The sequence below is a fragment of the Protopterus annectens genome, chromosome 16.part0 (assembly GCF_019279795.1).
Source record: "Protopterus annectens isolate FY-2018-M chromosome 16.part0, PAN1.0, whole genome shotgun sequence".
NCBI lineage: Eukaryota > Metazoa > Chordata > Ceratodontiformes > Protopteridae > Protopterus > Protopterus annectens.
In genome coordinates this window covers 231,588,265-231,609,814 of record NC_056750.1, presented here as the reverse complement: position 1 = coordinate 231,609,814, position 21,550 = coordinate 231,588,265, and the positions used below count along the sequence as shown (strand labels likewise).

The 21,550-nt window shown below is 42.2% G+C and overlaps 1 protein-coding gene across 2 annotated transcripts in view; it reads left to right on the top strand.

Annotated features, from left to right (window-relative positions):
• The window catches only part of METTL17 (methyltransferase like 17), a 760,923-nt gene extending 739,751 nt beyond the window's left edge, over positions 1-21,172 (top strand). For both annotated transcript variants that reach the window (XM_044058500.1, XM_044058499.1), the window contains one exon: positions 20,592-21,172. In XM_044058500.1, the coding sequence (XP_043914435.1) occupies positions 20,592-20,709 (118 nt within the window). In that variant the 3' untranslated portion in view covers positions 20,710-21,172. The remainder of the gene's footprint in view (positions 1-20,591) is intronic.
• The last annotated feature ends 378 nt before the right edge of the window (positions 21,173-21,550 follow it).

Here is a 21,550-nt window from a genome sequence, read left to right as displayed (position 1 = left end):
GGGGACAATAACTTCCTTATTCTTAGATGCAATCCCCTTTGTGATAAGATGGGCCATGTAGAAGGATTTTCTAACAACTTTAGTGATGTGGTTGTCGAAGGAGAGGTTACTATCCACCTGTGTCCCTAGGTCTCTTATCACACACTCTGTGATACGTGGTCTGCCATCTATGTTGTAATTCATTGGTACTTGTTTTTTCCCCAAAAGGTATGACAATGCACTTTTTGGCATTTAACTTGAGGCCGTGATTTTGGCTCCATGTATCTGTATCAGTGAGACCGCTCTGTAGGATGTCTACGCCAGTAGGAGTCTCAATTATGGCGCCCAGTTTGCAGTCATCTGCAAACTTTGTTAGTCATAATCCCTCTGTGTTTGCTTGTACCTTGGAGAAATAGATGCCGAACAGGAGTGGTCCCAATACTGAGCCCTGTGGTACTCCACTAGTCACAGGTTTGGAGTCTGATCTAGCATTCCCTATTCTCACCAAATGGGTTCTATCCATGAGCCAGTTGGCAACCCATCTATTATGTAGGGGTTTATGTTTAGGTTAGTGAGTTTGTCTATAATTCCCGAATGGGGAATGGTATCAAAGGCCTTGGCAAGATCAAGGTATGCTGTATGGGCCACCTTCCCTTCATCTATTGCCTCAGTGATCTTTTCGAAAAAGTCAACCAGATTAAGGAGACATGACCGTCCCTTTACGAACCCAAACTGGGTAGAGTCTAGAGTTTGTAGGTTCTCGATGTCTTTGTTTGTGAGTTCCATGATGATGCGCTCCATGGCCTTACAGACTAGACTCATCAGGCTGATGGGACGGTAGTTCCCGGGGTCAGTGGTGGCACCTCCTTTGTGGAGTGGGATGACTGTTGCCGTGCGCTACTCTGTGGGCACATAGCCTGAGGTGAGGCTGTGGTTAAACATGGTATTAAGGTGCGGGATTAATTCGTTTTGGAGTTCATGTATCACACAACCTGGAATGCTGTCAGGTCACATGGATGCTGTGTTTTATGCTATGGAGAGTGCTGTTTTCACATGGGTGTCTGTGATTTCAGGGGCAGCACAATCGTCTGGTATGGGTATGGGCTCTCTAGGTGGTGAGGGTGGGGTAAAGTTTGCACTGAACCTGTCTGCCAATATATTGGCAATATCAGTTGGTTCCATGACTTTTGAACCATTATTCTGTAGCTCAGAGCAGATCTGAGTGTTTCAGTTTAGGTTCTTGACATAGCTAAAAAATGCCTTGTGGTTGTCTTTGGTGTCTGTTGCGATTTTTCTTTCAAAGTTTGCCTTAGAGGTTTTTATGATGGTTCTTAGCTTTTTGTTAAGCTTGGTCAGGGATCTTGTTTTTCAACCTTGTATATTTCAATATCAGTCCATGCTAGCCCTAAAAATTCCTTGTAACTACCCATCCCAGCCTGGGAAGTTCAGAGCTCATATAGAACAAAATCTATTTTACAGTGTGTACTTTCCTCCCTTCCTGGGCATTCCAGAACCAATAATATCCCTTAAACCCTTCAGCACTTTCTTTACCTTCAGTCATCTGTTATACTTTGCAGCTTAATATTAGAATGCAGTTGTAAAACACTTTGAACTATAATAAGTGTCTGTGGTTTGCATAACTATACAGCTATACTACATATAATTTTTAACATAAATATCAAACAATTAATTTGTGAAGAACCTGCAAGTTAATATGCATTTTATGAAGAATAATCATGAGAAATACATTTTCTCTAACAGCATATAATGTATCAATATTTAATAAGCCTACTCCGCCAGTAAGAAAAATATTCCAGCACTAATAAATGTCCTTTCAAACTTGAGCAAAACAGACAATTTCCAAACAGTTGTCTAAAGCTGTTACCTTTTGCCATACTCATCATAACAAATCTATTCCAGGCATAGTCAAGGCTCTCTCTGCCTGGGTCCTGGCTTTATCTCCAGCTTTTTGGAAATAGTTGGTACTAGAAATATTCTAGAAGCTGCTGTTTGGTCCTCTGTATGTACGTTTACAAAGCACTGTAAGCTTGATTCCTTCTCTTCCAGATCAACCTTTGCTAGGACCATTCTCCAGGAGTTTCTGGACTGTTCATTTTCTACCTGCCAAATGTATGTAGCTATGGTAATCTACTCATAGCTACTGCAGCATTGATCAATATGATAAACGTAGTGCAACTGTGTAAGTCAAATTTACCATAACAGTAGATGTTCGGATGATCACTGATCCAGTGGTCATTCCCTCCCTCCATCCCCCTTGCTTTTTGGTGTTTCTTTTTTTTTGTCAGATGTGGACATTTATGTTTTGTTGTTCTAGCATAGTCCTTTCAGGGCTTAGCCTTCCTCTTTTTGCTGTCATGAAGTCTCTGAAGGGCTTCGCACCTAGACTTGTCTTTTAGTCAGCTCTGCTTAATCTGCTTGATAATTTGAGCACTTCAAAGGTGTTCTGTAGCTTTGGAAGCTGACCAGCTGTTATATCCATGGCAATATATGACCCAAATAGCTAAGGCTACTGCAGCAGTGATCATTCAAACATAAACTGTGTGTTAAGTTCAACTTACACAAATGTACTTTCCCTACAAGTTACATGCTGCATCAAGCAGTAATTAAAAGCTGAAAAAGTCTCCATTGGAGGTTGTGAGATAAATATCAGACTACTGAGACACTCCTGTCAAGTTTCTCCATCCCATTGCCTTTCCAGCATTGCTCATCAGCAGAGGCAAAAGTTGCCCAGATGATTTCTGTCCAGAATCAGTCTCTTACTGACGTCTGTGCCTCTGTGGGAGCATTCAGTCATAAGGACCTCTCTAGAAACTTGTGGACAGGTTGCTGTTGGTGGGACTGTACATCCTGGTGCTTTGTCTCTGAATACTGGGGATCGGCAGCCCTAATAGTGCCATTATAGGATGAATTATGAGGCTGGAAAATTTGACCACTCTCAGGAGGAGGTCATCTAGCATTTCTAGCAGAGAATGTGGAACAGTGTTTGAATATATAAAACATAAAAGTACTCTGGCACCACTGTGACCAGAGAGACCAGTGATTGTATATATTTATTGAATAAACTGCGCAAGTAAAAACGTTCACCTTACAATACTTCTTCAGGCAAATGAAAAAAAAACTATTTTACAGCATTTAAATAGTAAAGACATTTAAAACCATGTGACATAAAAATCTAATATTTAAAGTGACAAGTCATCTAATTTTATTTCTTAAATCTTTAAAAATTGGTTTCACTATAAAAGTTTCATTAAGCCCAGAGGGATATGTGTGCTAAAGTGAGCTGTCCATCTGTTTTCTTGTTTTTCTGTTTTATTCAAAAAATCACCCATTCTAATATTCTCATTAATAGTTTGCAATATTAAAAGCTTGAGTGTGTGCTATGATCTTTAATGTGTTTATGTAAGGCATTGGCATCTATTCATTCTTTTAACTTTCTGTTGGTCTTTCCAATATAGAAAGCATTACATTTTATGCATTATGCCATGCATATAAGATTCTTAGTATTGCAGGTACCAAAAGTACAAAATCTTTTGTTAATAGGATGCTCAAAAGACTTAGTAAAAATATGATTATAAAAATGCCCAGCATTATATTTATATGTTCCTACTTTAGTACTAACATGCTTATTGACCTATTTTTTTTGTTCTTTGTAACATAATAACTTTTTCATGTTACTAGAGCATGTGTGTGTAAAAGAAAGGTGTGTTGTAATATTCTTGAAACGCGGTATGTGCTGGACCATAAACCAATGTTTCTGAATAATTTCTTTAACTTTACATGTATTACTATCATGTTAAAATACGTCTGAGTTTTGAATAATGTTCAGTTTCAGCTTTATCTATAGTAGTGTTATTTCCAAGTGACACATATTTTCTGTAGTGATATTATTATTCCTAGTTAACATTTCATTTTCTGCAAATATCGGTTTGCTATATTATTTCTATTAGACTGTACTTCTTTCTCCATCTGTGTAATATAAGACTGATATTACACAGAATAATTTTATGTTTGTTTTTTCCTCTGTGCATTTTTTCTGGCTTTATCTAAGTGGCAGCACTTTACTTTTTCCAGTATTTGACAATGCTGTATTTCCAGTTGACACATCGGTTCTACACAGCTGCTTCAATCTATTGACCACAGGGGACTTAGAGGGTATAAGGGTAGAGCCCTGGATATTAGGTTAATTGACTTGTTCAGAGTAACACAGTAGGCAGTTAAACCATGAGCATCAGGAAGCAGCCTGCTGTCTGACCAAACTTCAGAATCTCTCTCTAAATACATCATCCATAGATCATCAGTGTCTACTTATCACTTTTCCCTCAAGTGTTTGACGGTGCCCTTTTGCTCACATTTTTCCTGTAAAAACATTTCACCAGTATATAGTTGCACACAGGTACTCCTTAAAGGCTTATGTTAAGCTGAGGCGCTAGAGTGCTTTCTTTGGTGATACTGATAGAATTGCTGTTTTATTAAATTTATATTTTGGCTTATACCCGAACGTTTGTTGTTCTTGCTACACAGGATAACTAGTTGTAGTGGCAAGCACTGCCCCCAGAGTTGCAAACCAGATACTTCTGATATTGCTTTACATTCTCAATCCAACTGTCTAATCGATAAAAAAGGCCTGTTGACATAGATATGAACTTTCTCACTAAATGATGACATAGGTAACCTGCAAATGCTGGACCCATCAGCTTTAACTCATTCCTTTTAGTGGAGCTCTATAAGTTTGCACTATAACTTCCAATAGGTGTAGCCTGAGCTTTTTGATAAAATCAAATTATGTCCTTACATTTCAAACAAATGTTCATATTTCTGGAACCATAGGGATTACTAAACAAGTGTAAATGACAAACTTTTCAGCACAAACCGTTTTTATAGTAGCAGTATTATTTGTGTTATAGGTCTTAAACTGGATTTTATAAGTTACAGTAAACAATGTAACAAGTTTGTGATATTTTGTAAGCAACTTAAAATGTTTCATGACAAACTCATATTGTGCACATACTACCAGCAGCATTTTGTTTATCAAGCTGAGGACCTTCATATGAGGCTAAGCAGTTATGTCTTTGCTACTCAGTTGTCAAGATATTTAGAAAAACATAAAATTTATGACAGTATAAATAAATGATGTGAAGTTGTTCAATCTCGCCGTTCATTCTTACAAATGGGTTTGAAGTCGATCCCTTGGCTCTGAGTCGGCCGCCTTCACAAGTTCAAGGTTTTGGAGTAGCTCGAGGCCAAGTCCCTATCCCATGATGATCTTTGCCTCACCTCAGATCTAGTTTGCCGCTGCAAAAGATCAGAGGTCGAGAGTGGAGCTTGGGCCAGTATTATCATATTTTGAAATTTATTATAGATATTTAGATTCGATTCTGTGTTAAAAAAGTGTGTCTCCTGGCTAGTTAGCCTTAGCTTATTGTTTAGGCACTGTCATTAGTCCCTTTTTAATCAATTTTCATCTTTATAGAGCGGCTGCTCTTAGGCCTTTCATTGGCCATGTTTGAGTTTAACCCTATCCTGTTAAAAGTGTTAACTTTTATAATTATAGCTGTTATAGCTATTTGAAGTTTTAGTTGTTTTTTCCTAGTGTGTGTTTTCTAGATTCTTCCATTGCTTAGATATTGTTTCTGTTTATCTAGAGTGGTGTTTGTTTTCTAGGCAGTTTATATATATTTATACATAGATGTATAGTGTTTTCATTGCATTATGGCTGATCAGAAAGAAAAAGAGAGACAAAAGTCAGGGTTCAAGAAATATCCTAAGTGTGGACAAAAATATTGATTACTGATCTTCATGCAAGTTGTGTGTACTGTCTGGGGGCAGTCCGTCTTCAGGAGGACTGCTCCATTTGTCATTCATTTAGCAGCAGGGTCTTGTTGGAACGCAGGAGAAAACTAGAGGACAGGGGTTTGTTAAAACCTGACTTCCAAGAATCGCTTGACAAGGCCGACCAGACTTCAAAATCTTCAAAGGGATCCAAATCTTCGAAAGCTACTTCGGAGCCGAAGTCTTCTGCTCCGAAATTTGCTGAGAAGGTGCGGTTGCTGGTTCCACAGTCTTCAGAACTGCGCACCGAGCTTGCTTTTCAGAGCCGGTCCCCAGTATTGGAGACGGTCTCCGAAACTTTGAAATCACCTATTTTACAATCGGTGGCTTCATGTATCCTTTCGAATCGTTCTTCGAGGAGCCTTTCTGATGTGGATGTGGACCAAGTGGTGCAGAAGCTCCTCCAGAATCCAAAACTAGCCAAATTGTTGTCGGCTCCAGTCCAACCAGTTTCGGAGCCGAAGACTGCCTTACCTACTGTGTCTTCTCCTCCTCTGAGCTGAGCAGGGCCTTCGGAGCCAGAGGAGCTAGAACTGATGATTGTGGAACCCTCAGAGCCGAGGCCTGTTCCAGTGCCATCGGCTCCGTCAACTCAAACTACTTCGATGCCGTTCGAGGAGTCTGGGAGCCGACTCTGTCCAGTCAGCTCTGGGGGAAGAGTCGAACCGATGAGTCATTTCCTGCCCTTCCTCTCAGAGCTTTGGCAAGGATGAGCTCTGCTCCTTCCTCTGGGTCAGAGCCCACTGTTTCGGCACCGGGGAGGTTGCCATCTTTTTTGGAACCGGCTACTTCCTCACGTCGGAGCAGTGGAGCCTTTGATGCCATGAGGAGAGTTATGTCTTCTAAGACACCCACTTCATCAGGGCCTACTTCCTCATCCCGGAAAGTGCCACTTTCTACCGCTGCATCACAGGTCCCTGTAAAGCGTCGAGACCCAGAGCCTCAGGTAGCCCCATTGGGTGACCCATGTTCTACCGAGACCTCACCAGAAGCTCCCACTGATGAGGTTCCCAAAAAGAAGCTTTGTAAGAGGAGGCATTTAGATTCCCCCATAGGAGTCTGTCATATCAGACACTGACTTAGAGGAGTCAGAAGGGTCCGCACGGTCCCCCTCAGAGGATATTTTTTTTGCTGATATCCTTGAAATTCTGAGACAGAGGGGTGACTGGCAGTCTGTTAGCCCTACTGATGATGAGTCAGTGCTTCTGAAGGCCTTTGGGTCTCAACCCACCACCTCCTGGGTGACTCCACCCTTCGATGAACTAATGGAGTTAGTTGCTCGAAGGGCGTGGGAGTCTCCTGATACTGTGGAACCTGTCCCTCGGAGGCCCAACAAGTTCATTACATCACCACAGGACAAAATGTTCCTTACCAAAGGAGTGCCAGTTGATGCCATGGTGGTAGCGGCTGCCACCAGGATAGAGAAGTTGGAAGCCTCTTCTACTGTCCATCCTCCTAATGGAGATTCCAGGATTATGGACAGGTATGGGAAACACATTTTTAGTTCAGCGACTTTTGCTGTGCGATCGCTCAACTGTTTGACACATTTTACCCGACTTCAAAGAGATCTCCTTAAAGAGTTTGGAGATACCCTACAGAGTATTACAGCTGAAAGTGTTCCTGATAAGGTGACATCCCAGCTCAATGCCCTTAATTCCATAGTTAACTCGTCCATGCGACTCCTTTCTTATGCAGTTGATGGTACAAGTCGGGCAGCGGGTTCAGCAATAACTCTTTGGAAACATTCCTGGATGCGCTTATGCTCCTTTGCAGAAGCCTTCAAGTCTTCCTTCGTTAATACCCCATTTGATGGCTTATTCTTTTTCTGGCCTAAAGTCAAGGAGACCCTCACTAGGTGTGAACAAAATGGAAAGGCTATCTGCCATAGGAGTCTGTTTTTCCACCCCTACTAGACTTTACTCCAAAGGGCAAAATGGAGGAAAAATGTGGTTCCACAAGTCCCAAGGAGCCTTTCAGAACACACATAGTGAACCTACCTCCAGGGGCAGAGGTGGGGGTAAAAATGGAAGATGCCGCCCAGGCGGCAGAGGGTGTCCGCAAAACCAAGGCGACAGGGATCAGTTCTTTGGCAAGCCCTTACAGTGCTTCTGAAAGGAGGCCCAACTGCCCTACTCTGGAGGCAGTCAGGGGTAGCTTGTCTTTGTATCCAGATGCCTGGCTAAAAATTACAAAAGATTCTTGGGTACAAAGCATTATTACCAGAGGATACGTCATTCCATTCTCAGAACCTCCCTTTGTACGAAAGAAAATCCCAGGCGTTCTACCCAGTCTCAGTGATCAAGCAACCATAGAGATTCAAAGGTTTCTGGAAAAGAGAGTCATCCATCCAGTCCCAGCAGACCAGATAGGATCCGGAACCAACTCCAGATTCTTTTTAGTTCCAAAGAAAACAGGGGACTGGATGCCCATCTTGGACCTCAGCAGACTCAACACTTTTGTAAAGAAAGAGAAGTTCCGGATGGTCACGCTTCAATCGATTCTTCCGTTTCTAGGATTGGATGTGCACTATAGATCTCAAGGATGCGTACTATCATATCAAAATGTCCAGAACATCCAGAGATCACCTGCGTTTCCGGCTGGGAGCCAGTCATTATCAGTTTCAAACACTGCCCTTTGGTCTCAAAACAGCTCCCAGAGTGTTTACCAAATACATGGCAGTGGTTATGGCTCACCTGAGACGTCTAGGATTCCGAGTGTTTCTGTACCTGGACGACTGACTCCTCACCGCCACCTCCAGGCATCAACTAGTTCAATCTAGGGATCACACTCTAAATCTGTGTTCTCAGTTAAGAATAACTATAAATGTCAACAAGTCTGAGTTGTCACCATTGTGGCGTATCTCCTTTATCAGAGCAGATTTAGACACCAGCACCGCTATGGTAAAATTGCCACTGGAAAGAATAGTCACTCTTCAACAACAGGCATCAGACATTCTGACACACAAAAAAGTACCAGCTTCTCAGGTGTTGAAACTTCTAGGTACTATGGCAGTAACTCTCATAGCAGTTCCTCTAGGGCGTATGCACATGAGAATACTTCATCGATTACGCTTCACCCAGTGGTCTTACCAACAACTTCCAGTGTCATTCTTGATAATGATTACAAATTCATGCAAAAAGGATCTTCAGTGGTGGTTGACCAGCCATCATGTAACAGTAGATCGTCCAATTGTTCTTTTCCCGCCTTCAGCCCCGGTGACCACGGACGCTTCTCTGATAGGGTGGGGGGTCTTTTTCAGGGAGGAACAGCCCAAGACACCTGGTCAGAGACAGAGTCGCAATTGCACATCAGTGTCCTGGAGATGAGAGCAGTACTTTTGGCATTGCAGTACTTCCAAGACTCTCTTCCTCTGAGAACAATTGCGATTCAGACCGACAACATGTTGGTAGTCTGGTATATCAACAAGCAAGAGGGAACCAAGTCTTACTCCCTGTGTCAAGAAGCCTTAAGGGTATGGCAGTGGGCTATATCCACTGAGCATTTTCTGATAGCGACGCACATTCCGGGGAAATCCAACGTGATCGTGGACAAATTAAGCAGAGCCATTCTGATGCTGCACAAGTGGTCCCTCAAAGATGATGTAGCGAAGATGATTTTCCACAGATTGGGCCAGCCTTGCTGCGACCTGTTTGCATCCCCCATGAATGCCAAATGCAGAAGCTACTTTGCCCTGAATCCCCCATCAGGGGAAAACCCAAGGGATTCTCTTGTACACGTTTCGCCCCTGGGACTCCTATATGCATTTCCACCCATTCCCGATTCCAAAATTTTTTCAAAAAGCCAAAGCCTTGGGGAGGACTGTAATTCTGATGGCCCCATATTGGCCTCGACAGATTTGGTTCCCCTTCCTTCGACTCTACCAACTAAAGGAACCTTGGATTCTGGGCCCAGTTCCAGATCTGCTGACACATTCATCAGGGGCTCTTCATCCTTCACTTCATTCCCTCAGATTGACAGCTTGGCTGCTCCAATTTCCAACATAGCCTGGTCCCACAGTCTTCCTCGGAGGTGCAGCTTATCCTTGTATCCTCACATAAAGCTTCAACCAGAAAGCTATATGCCAGCAAATGGAAGCAGTTTGCCTTCTGGGCTTCTCAGAATGATATTGACCCGTACGTCGCCCCCATTTACTAGCATTTTAGAGTTTTTGACTAAGCTTTTTAATAAAGGCGCTTTGGCTGCTACTATATGTGTTCAATTAGCTGCAATTTCAGATTTTCACCTCGGATCGAAAGTTTCTAATCTTATGTCTCACAGGTTATGTAGAGCCTTCTTAAAAGGAACCATACATCTTAGACCACCAGTTAGACAACCTTTCACTCCCTGGAATCTAAATTTTGTTCTATCTCCGATTATTCTTCCTCCATTTGAGCCTGCATCCTCTTGCCAACTAAAATTCCTGTCTTGCAAAACCATCTTCTTGGTGGCCATTACTTCAGCACATAGAGTGTCTGAACTTCATGTCTTATCTATTAAACCCCCATATTTGATTTTTCACCCTGAGAGTGTCACCCCAGACTAACCCTCCCTCCCTTCCTTCCAAAGGTATGTTTGGAGGCTAATCTAAATCAAACTATTGAACTCCCAACTTTCTTCAGTAACCATTCCAACAAGTTGGAGTATATGTTGCATAAACTTGATGTTCACAGACAACTCATATTTTATTTGGATAGAACAAAAGAATTTAGAAAATCAGAACAACTTTTTGTCTCTCATGCTGATACCAGGAAAGGGCTACCAGTGTCAGAAGTTACTCTTTCCAAATGGTTGACTGATTGCATAAAATTCACATATTCTTCCATGAATCAACCTTTAGAACATAGCGTGAAAGCGCATTCCACTAGGGCTGTTTCTACTTCTTCAGCTTATATGGCTAGACTGCCATTAGACACGATATGTGCAGCTGCCACTTGGTCTAAGCCACATACCTTCATTACGCATTACAAAGTAGATAAGGCCTCCAGGGGCAGGGCTTCCTTTGGTTCCACTATCCTCAGGAATATACTCCCTTGAGCCACCCAGGAAGAATGGTGCTTGGGATGCTTCCCATTTGTAAGAATGAACGGCGAGATTGAGCAACTTCACATAAAGAAGTTATGTACTTACCATAACGTTCCATGTGAGTTGTTCATCTCGCCTTCATTCTTAGATTCCCAACCGCCTTCCCCCTCCAGACGTCTCGAACAAAAAGTAAGAGTTTTTGCGGTCTGGTGGGTCTTGTTATAGGATTTCTTACTGTGGTTGGAGTAATGTTCACGCTTTTCATATATTGTACATGTTGTGATTAGCAAACTAGATCTGAGGTGAGGCAGGGAGCATCATGGGATAGGGACTTGGCCTCAAGCTACTCAAAAACCTCAAGCTTGTGAAAGTGGCCGACTCGGAGCTGAAGGATCGGCTCCAAACCCATTTGTAAGAATGAAGGCGAGATGAACAACTCGCATGGAACGTTATGGTAAGCACATAACTTCTTTTTATATGAACAATATTTAATATTTCTTTATTTGTCCTAGATGGATATCAAATATCAACATAGTTGTGTTTGCTATTGTGTAGTCTTTAAGGTGAAATATTCAAATACTTTGTGTGTAGCATGGTTTTGGAATTATTAGTGCAGACATAAACACATAATATTTGACTCCTAGAAATATCAGTAGGATGTAACTGCAGAAGCACTTGGAGGTGAGTTAAAGGAAGATCATTGCCTATTAAGTCAGGTAGACTTTATTGAGATGGTCAGCAAAGTATTGGCTGAAGATAAGACTGTGCACACAGCTTAGCTCGCCTGGCCAAGGCTTTTGATACAGTACCTAACTGACCCATTGCATACAAGCTCACTAATTTAGGTATACAGCCTTTTATCACACACTGGATAGCAAACTGGCATACTGATAGGGCCTAGGAGGTCAAAATAGGTGAGGCCACCTACACAAAGAAGCCAGTCACTAGTGGAGTCCCCCAGGACTCTCTACTGGCGCCACTCCTGTTTCATGGGATCATAGGAAGTTACTAGGCTATTGGCCCTGAGGCCTTTACAAAGCCTAGCCAAAAATTTAGCCCATGTTCCAACAAGTCAGCACACTATGCTACTGTCCAGCAGGGACATAGGTGGAATCCCAGGGGTGTATTTTCTGTCCCCCATCCAGTTATCCAGATTGCACTTAAAAAGGGTTAATGATGTACTGTGCTTTATGTGGTTTGGTTCCACAAAAGGGGGAGTCTCTGGGGCGCAAATCTGTCCTACCAACAAGTCCTATTGATGCCACAGACCAGGTTGAGGTCACGCGTGTGGGTTACTCGAGTGGAGCTTGACTTGTGAATATGCAGCAGTCCCATCAGGGCAGGGTCTGAGATTGCTTTGTATGCCAGACAGAGGTCACCTCTGAGAAGTCTGTAGGAGACTGAGTAGAGGGACAGGGCTTTTAGCCTCTCTATGTAGGGTAGATGTTTGAGGCCCTGGATTCTCCTGGTGAGGAACCTCTGTGGTCTGTCCAGCTGCTGCATGTGCTTTGTGAGATACATGCTGAAAGGAGCATTGTACTCAATAATATATTAGGGAAGCATACAGGGATGTTATGACCACCTTGTCCCTGGTTGAGATACCCTTACTAATGAGGTGAGCCAGAAAGCTTTCTGTACAGCGGTGGTAATATGGTGGTCAAAAGTCAGTTTGCTGTCAACCTGGGTGTCCAAGTCCCTCACGACTGATTGCATGCTTAGGACCTTATTATCAATGTGATAATTTGTGGGGATGTCACTCTCCCAGAAAGGGATGATGATACATTTTTTGGCATTCAGATTGAGGCCATGTTTCTGGCACCAGTCATTTGTTTGGATGAGACCCTTTTGGAGGATGTCCACATCACTAGGGGCAGCTTGCAGTCATCTGCAAACTTGGTCAGCCATAGCCCACTAGATTTGTCCTGCACCTCCAAGAAGTATTTCCCAAACAGCAGAGGGACCCAAGACTGATCCTTGGGTACACTGCTTATTACAGGTCTACTACTTGAGGTGGCTTCCCCTATTTTGACTAGGTGGGTTCTATCAGTGAACCAGTTTGCTACCCATCTGGTAACATATAGATTGATGCCTAGTTGAGTTCATCTATTGTACCTGAGTGGGGAGTAGTATCGAAGGCTTTGGCCAGGTGACTGTATATGGTGTGCACCGTCTTCCCCTCATCTGTGGCTTTGGTGATGATCTCAAAGAAGTCGACCAAATTTAACAGGCATGATCTCTCCTTGACAAAACCAAACTGTGTGGGATCAAGTGTCTGGAGGGTGTCAGTGTCCTTATTAATGACGTCTAGGATAATCTGCTCCATGGCCTTGCAGATCAGTCTAGTTAGGCTGATGGGTCTATAATTTCCTGGATCGGTGGACACTCCACCTTTGTGCAAAGGGATGACAGTAGCTGTCCTCCACTCGGCTGGGACAAAGCCAATATTTAGGCTTTGGTTAAATATGGTGCCTAATGGTGCTGCAAGTTCCTGCCTGAGCTCATGTAGGATGCAGACTGGGATGTTATCGGGTCCCATAGAGGCTGTATTTTTTGCCTTAGAGAGGGCAGTGATGACTTGCTCCCTAAAGATAAGGGGAGGGGGCAGGTACTGGAGATGTCCTGTTTTACTGATGGGGGGACACTGAACCTGTCTGCCAGCAGGTTGGCTATATCTACATTGTTTGTGTATGTGGTGTCCTCTGAGCAAATCTGGGTGCTTCCCTTGAGATTGCAGACATATGTGAAGAAGGACTTATAACTGTCTTTAGTAGATGTGGCCAGTTTCGACTCTGTTTGCTTTGGAGGATTTCACTAGTGCTCTTATTTGCTTGTTCAAGCTATGGAGAGATTGCTTCCAGTTAGGCACCCGCTCCTTCTTGGTCCTGGGCAGCAATGTTTTCCTTTTATTATGGAGTGTATTTATTTCAGATGTCCACCAGACAGGTTTACTCTTCCTTGAGGCAGAGGATTTCATCCTGTCTGGTATTCCTGATTCCATGCAGCTATATAAATACTCATATAGTACTTTGGTGTCTGTTTGGACATATGTGCCAGTTTCTGTGGAGGGGGAGGAGGCTGTGAAGTTGTTTATACCTTCCCTCCGGATGTTGTAATCATCTTTGGAGAAGTTTTTTTGTTTGACCCTAGCTGCGGGGGGCGGGGGGGGGGGGGTCAGGGGAGATGGTGACTTCAAAAGTGACTGCTTTGTGGTCGGATCTTACCAGGGATGATGACACTGTAGGGATGCTGCAGTGGTTACTCATGTTGGTTAATACCATGTCCAAGATATTTTCACCTCTTGGGATGTCAACCAACTGGTCCAAGGGCATTTGCATTGACAAAATCAAGGAATCTCTGTGCGTTTGTGTTTTGGCATGAGTATTTCTTACAATCTATGGTTGGATAGTTAAAATCGTCCAGGATCAGGGTAAAGGGTTGAATCCTAATAGATTCAAAGAGGTCCAGATAGGTGGAGTGGGCATCTTGAGTCAAAGTTGGAGGCCTGTAGCTAGCTATGATTTGAATAGGGGTCTTGTCAATTGTTAACTGCACCTGGAGTGTTTCCTGTGCATCATACTGTTTGACCAGCCTAGATGTGTGTATGTCTTTTATATATATTGCAACTCTACCTCCTTTTGTTTTGCTGCCCACAGTTTGGGGTCTGAATCGATGATAGGATGAGTAACCTGGTATGGCTGGGTTGCTCTCCACAGCTTTGAACCAGGTTTCTGTGACTGCAAAAATGTCAGCTTTTTCCAGTGCAGTTTCATGTTTAGACTCCTAGCGTTTAGTAGTATGACCTTTAATTTACGTTTTGATGAAATGTTCATGTTGGTAGTTTTGACCTTATGGCATTGCCTAGAAAAGGCACTATGGGAGAGGCAAGAGCCTTTGGCAGGAGCCTGAAGCCCAAGGGAGACGGATGCAGGCCATCTCTGGCAAAGCCTCATGGTTTGTCAGTTATGTCATCCCAGGCTGTCAGGTACTGGATCCCCTTAGAATGACACCAGAAAGTAAGCCAATTGTTAAAGTCAGTCATTTTTTGTTTGTATTGAGGCATCATTCTGGGTGACAGTAGAATGCTGCTTAAGGCTAGGAACATACCTGCCTGGGACACATATTCTGCGAGCTCGACCATGTGTCATTTCATGAAGTCCAGGGAGGTACGTCTCGGGTAATTCACTCCAACATGGACCATGAGTCATAACAGTACCTGTTAAGAGACATCTATTTCTCTGAAATGGAAGCAAATACTGAAAGTTTATGGCTAACTAAGTTTGCAGGTGATTGCAAGCTGGGGGTTGTCATCGATTCCCCTGCAGACACTAGCATTATTCAAGAAGGTCTATCTCTGGTTCATAAATGATGCCAAAACCATGGTGTTAAGTCAGTGCTAAGAAATGCACAATTGTACTTTTTGGGAAGTCAACCATCCCAGCTATTTACCATGTTGATAATACGCCCCTAAAAGTTGACCAAGTGGTCAGGGATCTGGGTACGCACATAGAGTATAGCCATACCTTCAACCACCATGTGGCCACAATGGTGAGGAAATTCTTTTACATTGCACAACTTATAAGTGAGGGCATGGCATCTAGGTCCAAAGAGGTCATTATCCCACTGTACTACATCCGTCCTCATCATACCAATCATAGAGCACAGTGCTGTGTTTGGTATGCATCTGACCAGGCATATCCAGTAACTGGAGCAACTGCAGCAGTTCCTTATAAAAGGAATACAAGGCATAACAAGTCTGCCTTATGCAGAGTGCCGTAAAGTCCTTTCTCTGTACTCAGTGTCCTATAAATTCCTGAAGAGTGATGTATGCCTGGCTTGCAAGGCATCTGCAAACCCCACACTTATGAATCTTCTGCATATTCGTAAGTCAGAGTCCCAGAACTACAAGGTCTAAGCACTTGAATTTTGTCTGTGACTTAAACAGAACATGCTGGAGAGACAAATATGTGTCCCAGAGACTCCCCTCCTGTGGAATAGGCTTCCCATACACTTGAAGCTGAGTTTGTCTGTTAACCAGTTTAACTGCAACCTAGACCAGTGGATGGGGAATAGGAAATTTACACTGGGGCTGGCACCCATGTCCCTTATGGACAGAGGTAGCCCGGCTGGCTCTCAATGTCTTATTTGGATACAGGACATCATTATTCTTTCAGGAAAACTTGGCTAGGCATAGAAAGGCTCCCTCGGTAGTTAGCTTAGTAACAGTTTGTGAATCTATGAATCTATCTCTGTACCATCTTGGTGGATATGGGTATCCTGAGGCAATATAGAAATTGCCTAATTTACTGACAAAAAGTTAACTCTCAAACAAAATGCTATGTTATGTGAGAAATGTATTTACACAATGTCACTGGAGGCAAAGCTCTCACATAAAAACACTCCTAATGTCAATCTGGTTGTCAGTAGCATACACTGCAACTATCACACACACAGTTCAAAGCAGATACATAGACCCACATATGCTGAGGAACTTAACTGTAACTTTCTTAAACCCCAAAGACCTTCTAGATGAAGTACATATAACAAATACCCTCAGCAGCCTGAAATGCACTCTTTCAAAACACACCCACATCAACAAATATTGCCACATTTCATGGAGACTAGTTGTAAGTCCATAAGGCAAGCCACCACACATTCCAAAATTTTGGTCATTGGAGACTCCCCTGTGAGTCCCTCTCACCAGCCTGAGTAAGGAGAGAGTCGTAGTCAATTTATTATCACGGACCAGGATCTGCCACATTACTTATGCACTCAGGTCAATGGACCACAAATACTACCAGTATGACTCGGTCATAGTCCATGTGGGTGTAAATGACTTGAGATGTATCTCCTTAGCCTATATGAACAGAGTCATCATGGAGCTCTGGGAATATGTTTCCAAGGCACTGAGCGTAGCATTGAGCAGCATTTTACCTTCTCCAAGAGTGATGCCACAATACAAACAGAAGATGACTGATTTTAATAATTGGCATACTTTCTAGTGTCATTCTAAGGGGGTACAATATTTGTCAACACAGAAGGAGATGGACAACAGACCACAGTGCTTTGCCAGGGATGGTCTGCACCTCTCCCCCTCTAGGCTTTCGAATATTAACCAAAACATCCTCCTCCCCCATAGTGCCTTTTATGGGCAGTGCCAAACTGAAAGTACTTCTGTCCTATCAAATCAAGAAGAAGTACAGAAATAACTCAAAAAACAAGGCACCCTGGTGGAATTACAACATCCGTAAGCTGTATAACAGAAAGAAGAAAATCATGACAAACATTAGGAGGTATAGCACCCAGCATAATAAAAGCACTCTTATCAAACTAAACAAACAATTCAGAGGACAAATAAAGTTGACAAATTCAAATCTGAGGTAAATTTGGCCTCCTAGGCCAAGGACGGCATATTTTAGCTATAAACGCGAACACAAAGGCAATACACAGTTGTTTGCAGAGCTCGTTGTTGATAGAGCCACGTATACTGAGCCAGAAGATATAGCAAACCTACTGTCCAACAAATTCAGCTGTAACTTTACCTCTCTCTCCCCATCAATCTTCCTTCAGGAAATACCATCAGATATAACTCCCCCATCTATCACTACAGAACAGGTCCTTTATGTCCTCTCTAAGGCCAAGAACACTGCATCAGTGGGCCCAGACAGTATCCCAGGATGCCTTCAAACTAGCATAAAACATGACTTATCAGGCCTTCTGGAATTGCTATTTAACTGTAGCCTCCAGACTGGTTTCATGCCTCACGAATTGAGAACAACAGTAACCACTTTGCACAAAGGTGGGTCATCTTCAAACCCTGCAAACTACAGACTTTTAAGTCTCACTAGTCTCCTATCCAAAGCCGTGGAAAGAATTATCATGGAAATGATCAACAATGACATAGGAAACCTTGAGACACTGAATCCAACCCAATTTTTTTTCATCATGTCAGGTCATACCTATTCAACCTGGCAGACTTATTTGAGAGGGTCACCAAAATAATGGATAAGGGCAAAGTGGTTCACACTGCCCTGGCCAAAGCATTTGACACAATATCCCACTCTGGTATTGATGACAGACTAAATACATTAGATATAAAGCCTTATGTCACCCAGTGGATAGCTAGCTAGCTAGCTCACAGACAGGACCCAGGAAATTATAATTGGGGAGTCCACCTCTACAAAGAGGAGAGTCGCAAGCAGAGTTCCTCAGGGATCAGTCCTGAGACTGCTCCTTTTTGGCATTTTCTTCTCTGAAATCAAGGGCAACGTCAGTGGCCTCTGGCTGACCAAATTTTCAAATGGTTGCAAATTAAGAGCAGTCATAGAATCCTCCACCAACACAAATGTTCTCCAGGAAGGCATGACAGGGAGAAATAACAGGTGTCAGAGCCATGGACTAAAACTAATTGCCAAGAAATGAGTAATAATATCCTTCGGGAAGTCATCCACCCTTGTTAGCTATCATATTGACGACACACCCCTAAGAGTTGACCCAGTAGTCATGGACCTAGGGATATACATAGATAGTAAACTAGCCTTTGACCATCATGTGTCTACAGTAGTGAAAGTAATCATTCTTTTTTGTGAAATTTATAAACAAAGGTATGGCATCTAGGTTCTAGGAATTCCTTGCACTGTATTCAGCATTCATCAGACCTGTCATTTGAATACAGTGCCTTTTGGTATGTACCTTATCAGGCACATCCAACAATAGGAACGTCCATGGAGGTTCCTCACTAAAATAGTACAGGGCATAAGTAACATGTCCTATGCAGACTGCCTCAAGGCCATATCCCTGTGTTCTGTCTACTACAGGCTGTTGAGGGGAGATCTATGCCTAACATAAAAGACATTGACAGAACCCACTTTGATGGACCACCTGCATATCTGTTAAACAGCACTAGAATTACCTGTTCTAAAAATTTAAACCTTGCGTGTGATATAAGTAGGACTTGCTGGAGAGACAAGTATGTATCCCAGAAACTACTCCTTTCTGTGGAATGGGCTTCCCATCCACGTAAAGCAGAGTTCCTCCCTAACACAATTCAAGTGCAACTCAGACAATTGGTGGGGAACATGGAATTCATCCCTGATTTGGCACCTATGTCTCTTAAGAGATACAAGAGATCGTGTAAATGGTTCATCTCCGGGCCAATGCTTGTAAATGTTTCATCTACCAAGCCCCTATTTACTCTTATCAAGGGTACGAGAACTTGAGAGATTTGAAATGCGTGGCTAGGCTTAAAAAGGCCGTTGTTGTCTTTAAACTAGTGAACACCTATGAACCTATTATTTTATCATTGCCACTAGTTTCCCTGTTTTATATGCTGCAGTGTTGGCATTACTAAGCCATGTCCTTCTTCCATCAGCTGTTTCTTTCTGAACATTTTGTCCTGTAGCACACTTGTTTTCTGCTGACAAGTCCTTATTTTCATTGGAGGAGACTGTCGTCTTGTAGAAGTGTTGTGTTTAGTGTTGTTTCCTGACTGCCATGGATATTTTTTGATCTGTGCATTTACATGTAGCCCTGCTAACCATCCATAGTTCTGTATAAAGTTTTCTTGCTGACTGGCATCTGGATGAAGTCATGTATCCCATTTTTGCAAGTGATGTAACTCCTCAGGAAGCCCCACACCTTCCTTGCAAGCAACTAGCTCATTGTGATCTCCTATCTCTCCCCTGCTGCTGGGAATGCTGGGCAAGCATTGCTTTATCACTTCTCTTGCTCCTCCTCCCTGCAGTTCCTGGGCCTCTAACCAACTCACAACATATGGGCTGCAGTCAGGGCTTTATCCCTCTTTGTCGCTGGCTGAAGTGCTCATCTTTTGTTTACTAAAAACAGAAGACAGTTGTGCATAGTGTATTGTTTCATAAAAGAGGAAGTAGCACATCACTGAAGTACAGCACTATTTGAGCAGTATTCATGCTAAATAAAGGCGACTTTATGAGGGCATTACGGAAACTGAGAAATTGTGATTCACTCCATTGTTTGGTATATTACCCAACTGAAAAAGATTTGGGCCTTGATGCTTTCTAAGGTATGTGCCCATAGTAAGTGGTTCAGAAAAGTGCCCTCCTTACCACGAGTAATTTTCTGGCATGGTGGGATATGGTACTGATATTTACTGGGAAGTTAGATCACACAGTTTGCTAGTTTTTAAAGAGAATGTTTGCACTTAGTGTTCTTTCTGTATGTTAAAGTAGCTGAACTTTAGGAAGTTCATTTCAGTTACTTATTGCTCATAAGAACAGGGAAAATGTGCAGTTTTTCACTGTGTTATCCATTCTGAGCTTACACTTTCGTATCTTACAGAATAGAATGTGTTAAGCTACAATTTCTTAAGTTAGAGATAATAAATACCATTATAAGCTTATTTACATTAATTTAATGATATTTGCACTCTTAAAAATTCTGTGAATCACTTTGATAAAATTTGAAGGCAAAGTGCTTAATCCTGGACAAAATTATAGTGATGTACCAAAGTTGTAGACTGGTCAGGTTTGATCTTGAAATGTAAATTGAGAAAGTGTTATAGTTTGCTATTCCTGGCATAAACTTTTTATTCATATCTTCATTGCCTTTTTCTCTAAGACTTTTTTTGTATATGTGTTTCTTCTTGTTGCAGTTTTCTACTTTTTCTGTAATTCACTGTGTTCACATTTCTACTTTTGCTGAGCGTTTGTATTTTTATTTAGTTTGTACGTATTCTTTAATATTTACTGCTGTTTTCTTTGCTTTAGAGACCTGTACCGATGTGCCAGATCCAGTAACTGGGGTGATAGGCTGCCAGTCAGCAACTTGGAGACCGAGAAAGAGTCTGAAAATGTGTCAGAGTCAGACAATCTACCTTCTACATAACAGAATCTGAGAGACAGAACAGTGGTGTTAAAAATAACCCAAAACCATTAAAATGGGGTTTCTTTTGATGAATTCAGGTGGATCACATTTAATGGTATTGTAGAGTAGAGAGTTTACAAGAGATAAGGAATGAAAGAAGAGAGAATATAATTGATATTGCCAAGTTCCTGTTTCTTGAAAATAAATCCTTTGTTCAGAACTTATTTAATATGGCATGCTGCAGTGTTGCTGGAAGAAAGCCTTGTAAACTAGACTCCATACTCTCTGTAATCTGGTTGCATCAGTGTTATGCACCAGATCCACGTTTAAAATTAGACCAAGTTCTTTGTAATATTTTTACTTTTCCACATATTAAATAAAGCTCAGGACTGAGTTCTGAATGCACTAAAATGCACTCAGTATGTAAAGAGTGTAGAAGAGTATTAATATGAAGTGGTTGCTAAATTAAAAACATCAAAACGTTCTTCCTGGATGTATTCAGTCTGAAGACATAGAGAAGCTGTACTCTAGGAGCTTCTCTGAGGAGACTGCAGTGACGACTATGCAGCACAACTGTGCCAGTTGAGGAGGAATGATAAAGCAATGCTTGCTCATGTGAGGAAAATTACAGAAAAGTGCAATGTGATAAACAGATGCAGAACTGTTTTAGTAGTACATAGTGCTTCCTGTATTTCTTACTTGTCTTTTTTCAATGTGTTGAAACCTGTGCCTTCCCCTGTAGACAGAATTTAAGCACACAGCTAGGTCCATTGATAAGTTATCTGACTTTATTAAATGCTATGACCAGTGCCTTATTTAAAGACAGTAGAATATATTCCTTCTGTGCTTTTGCTGTAAGAAA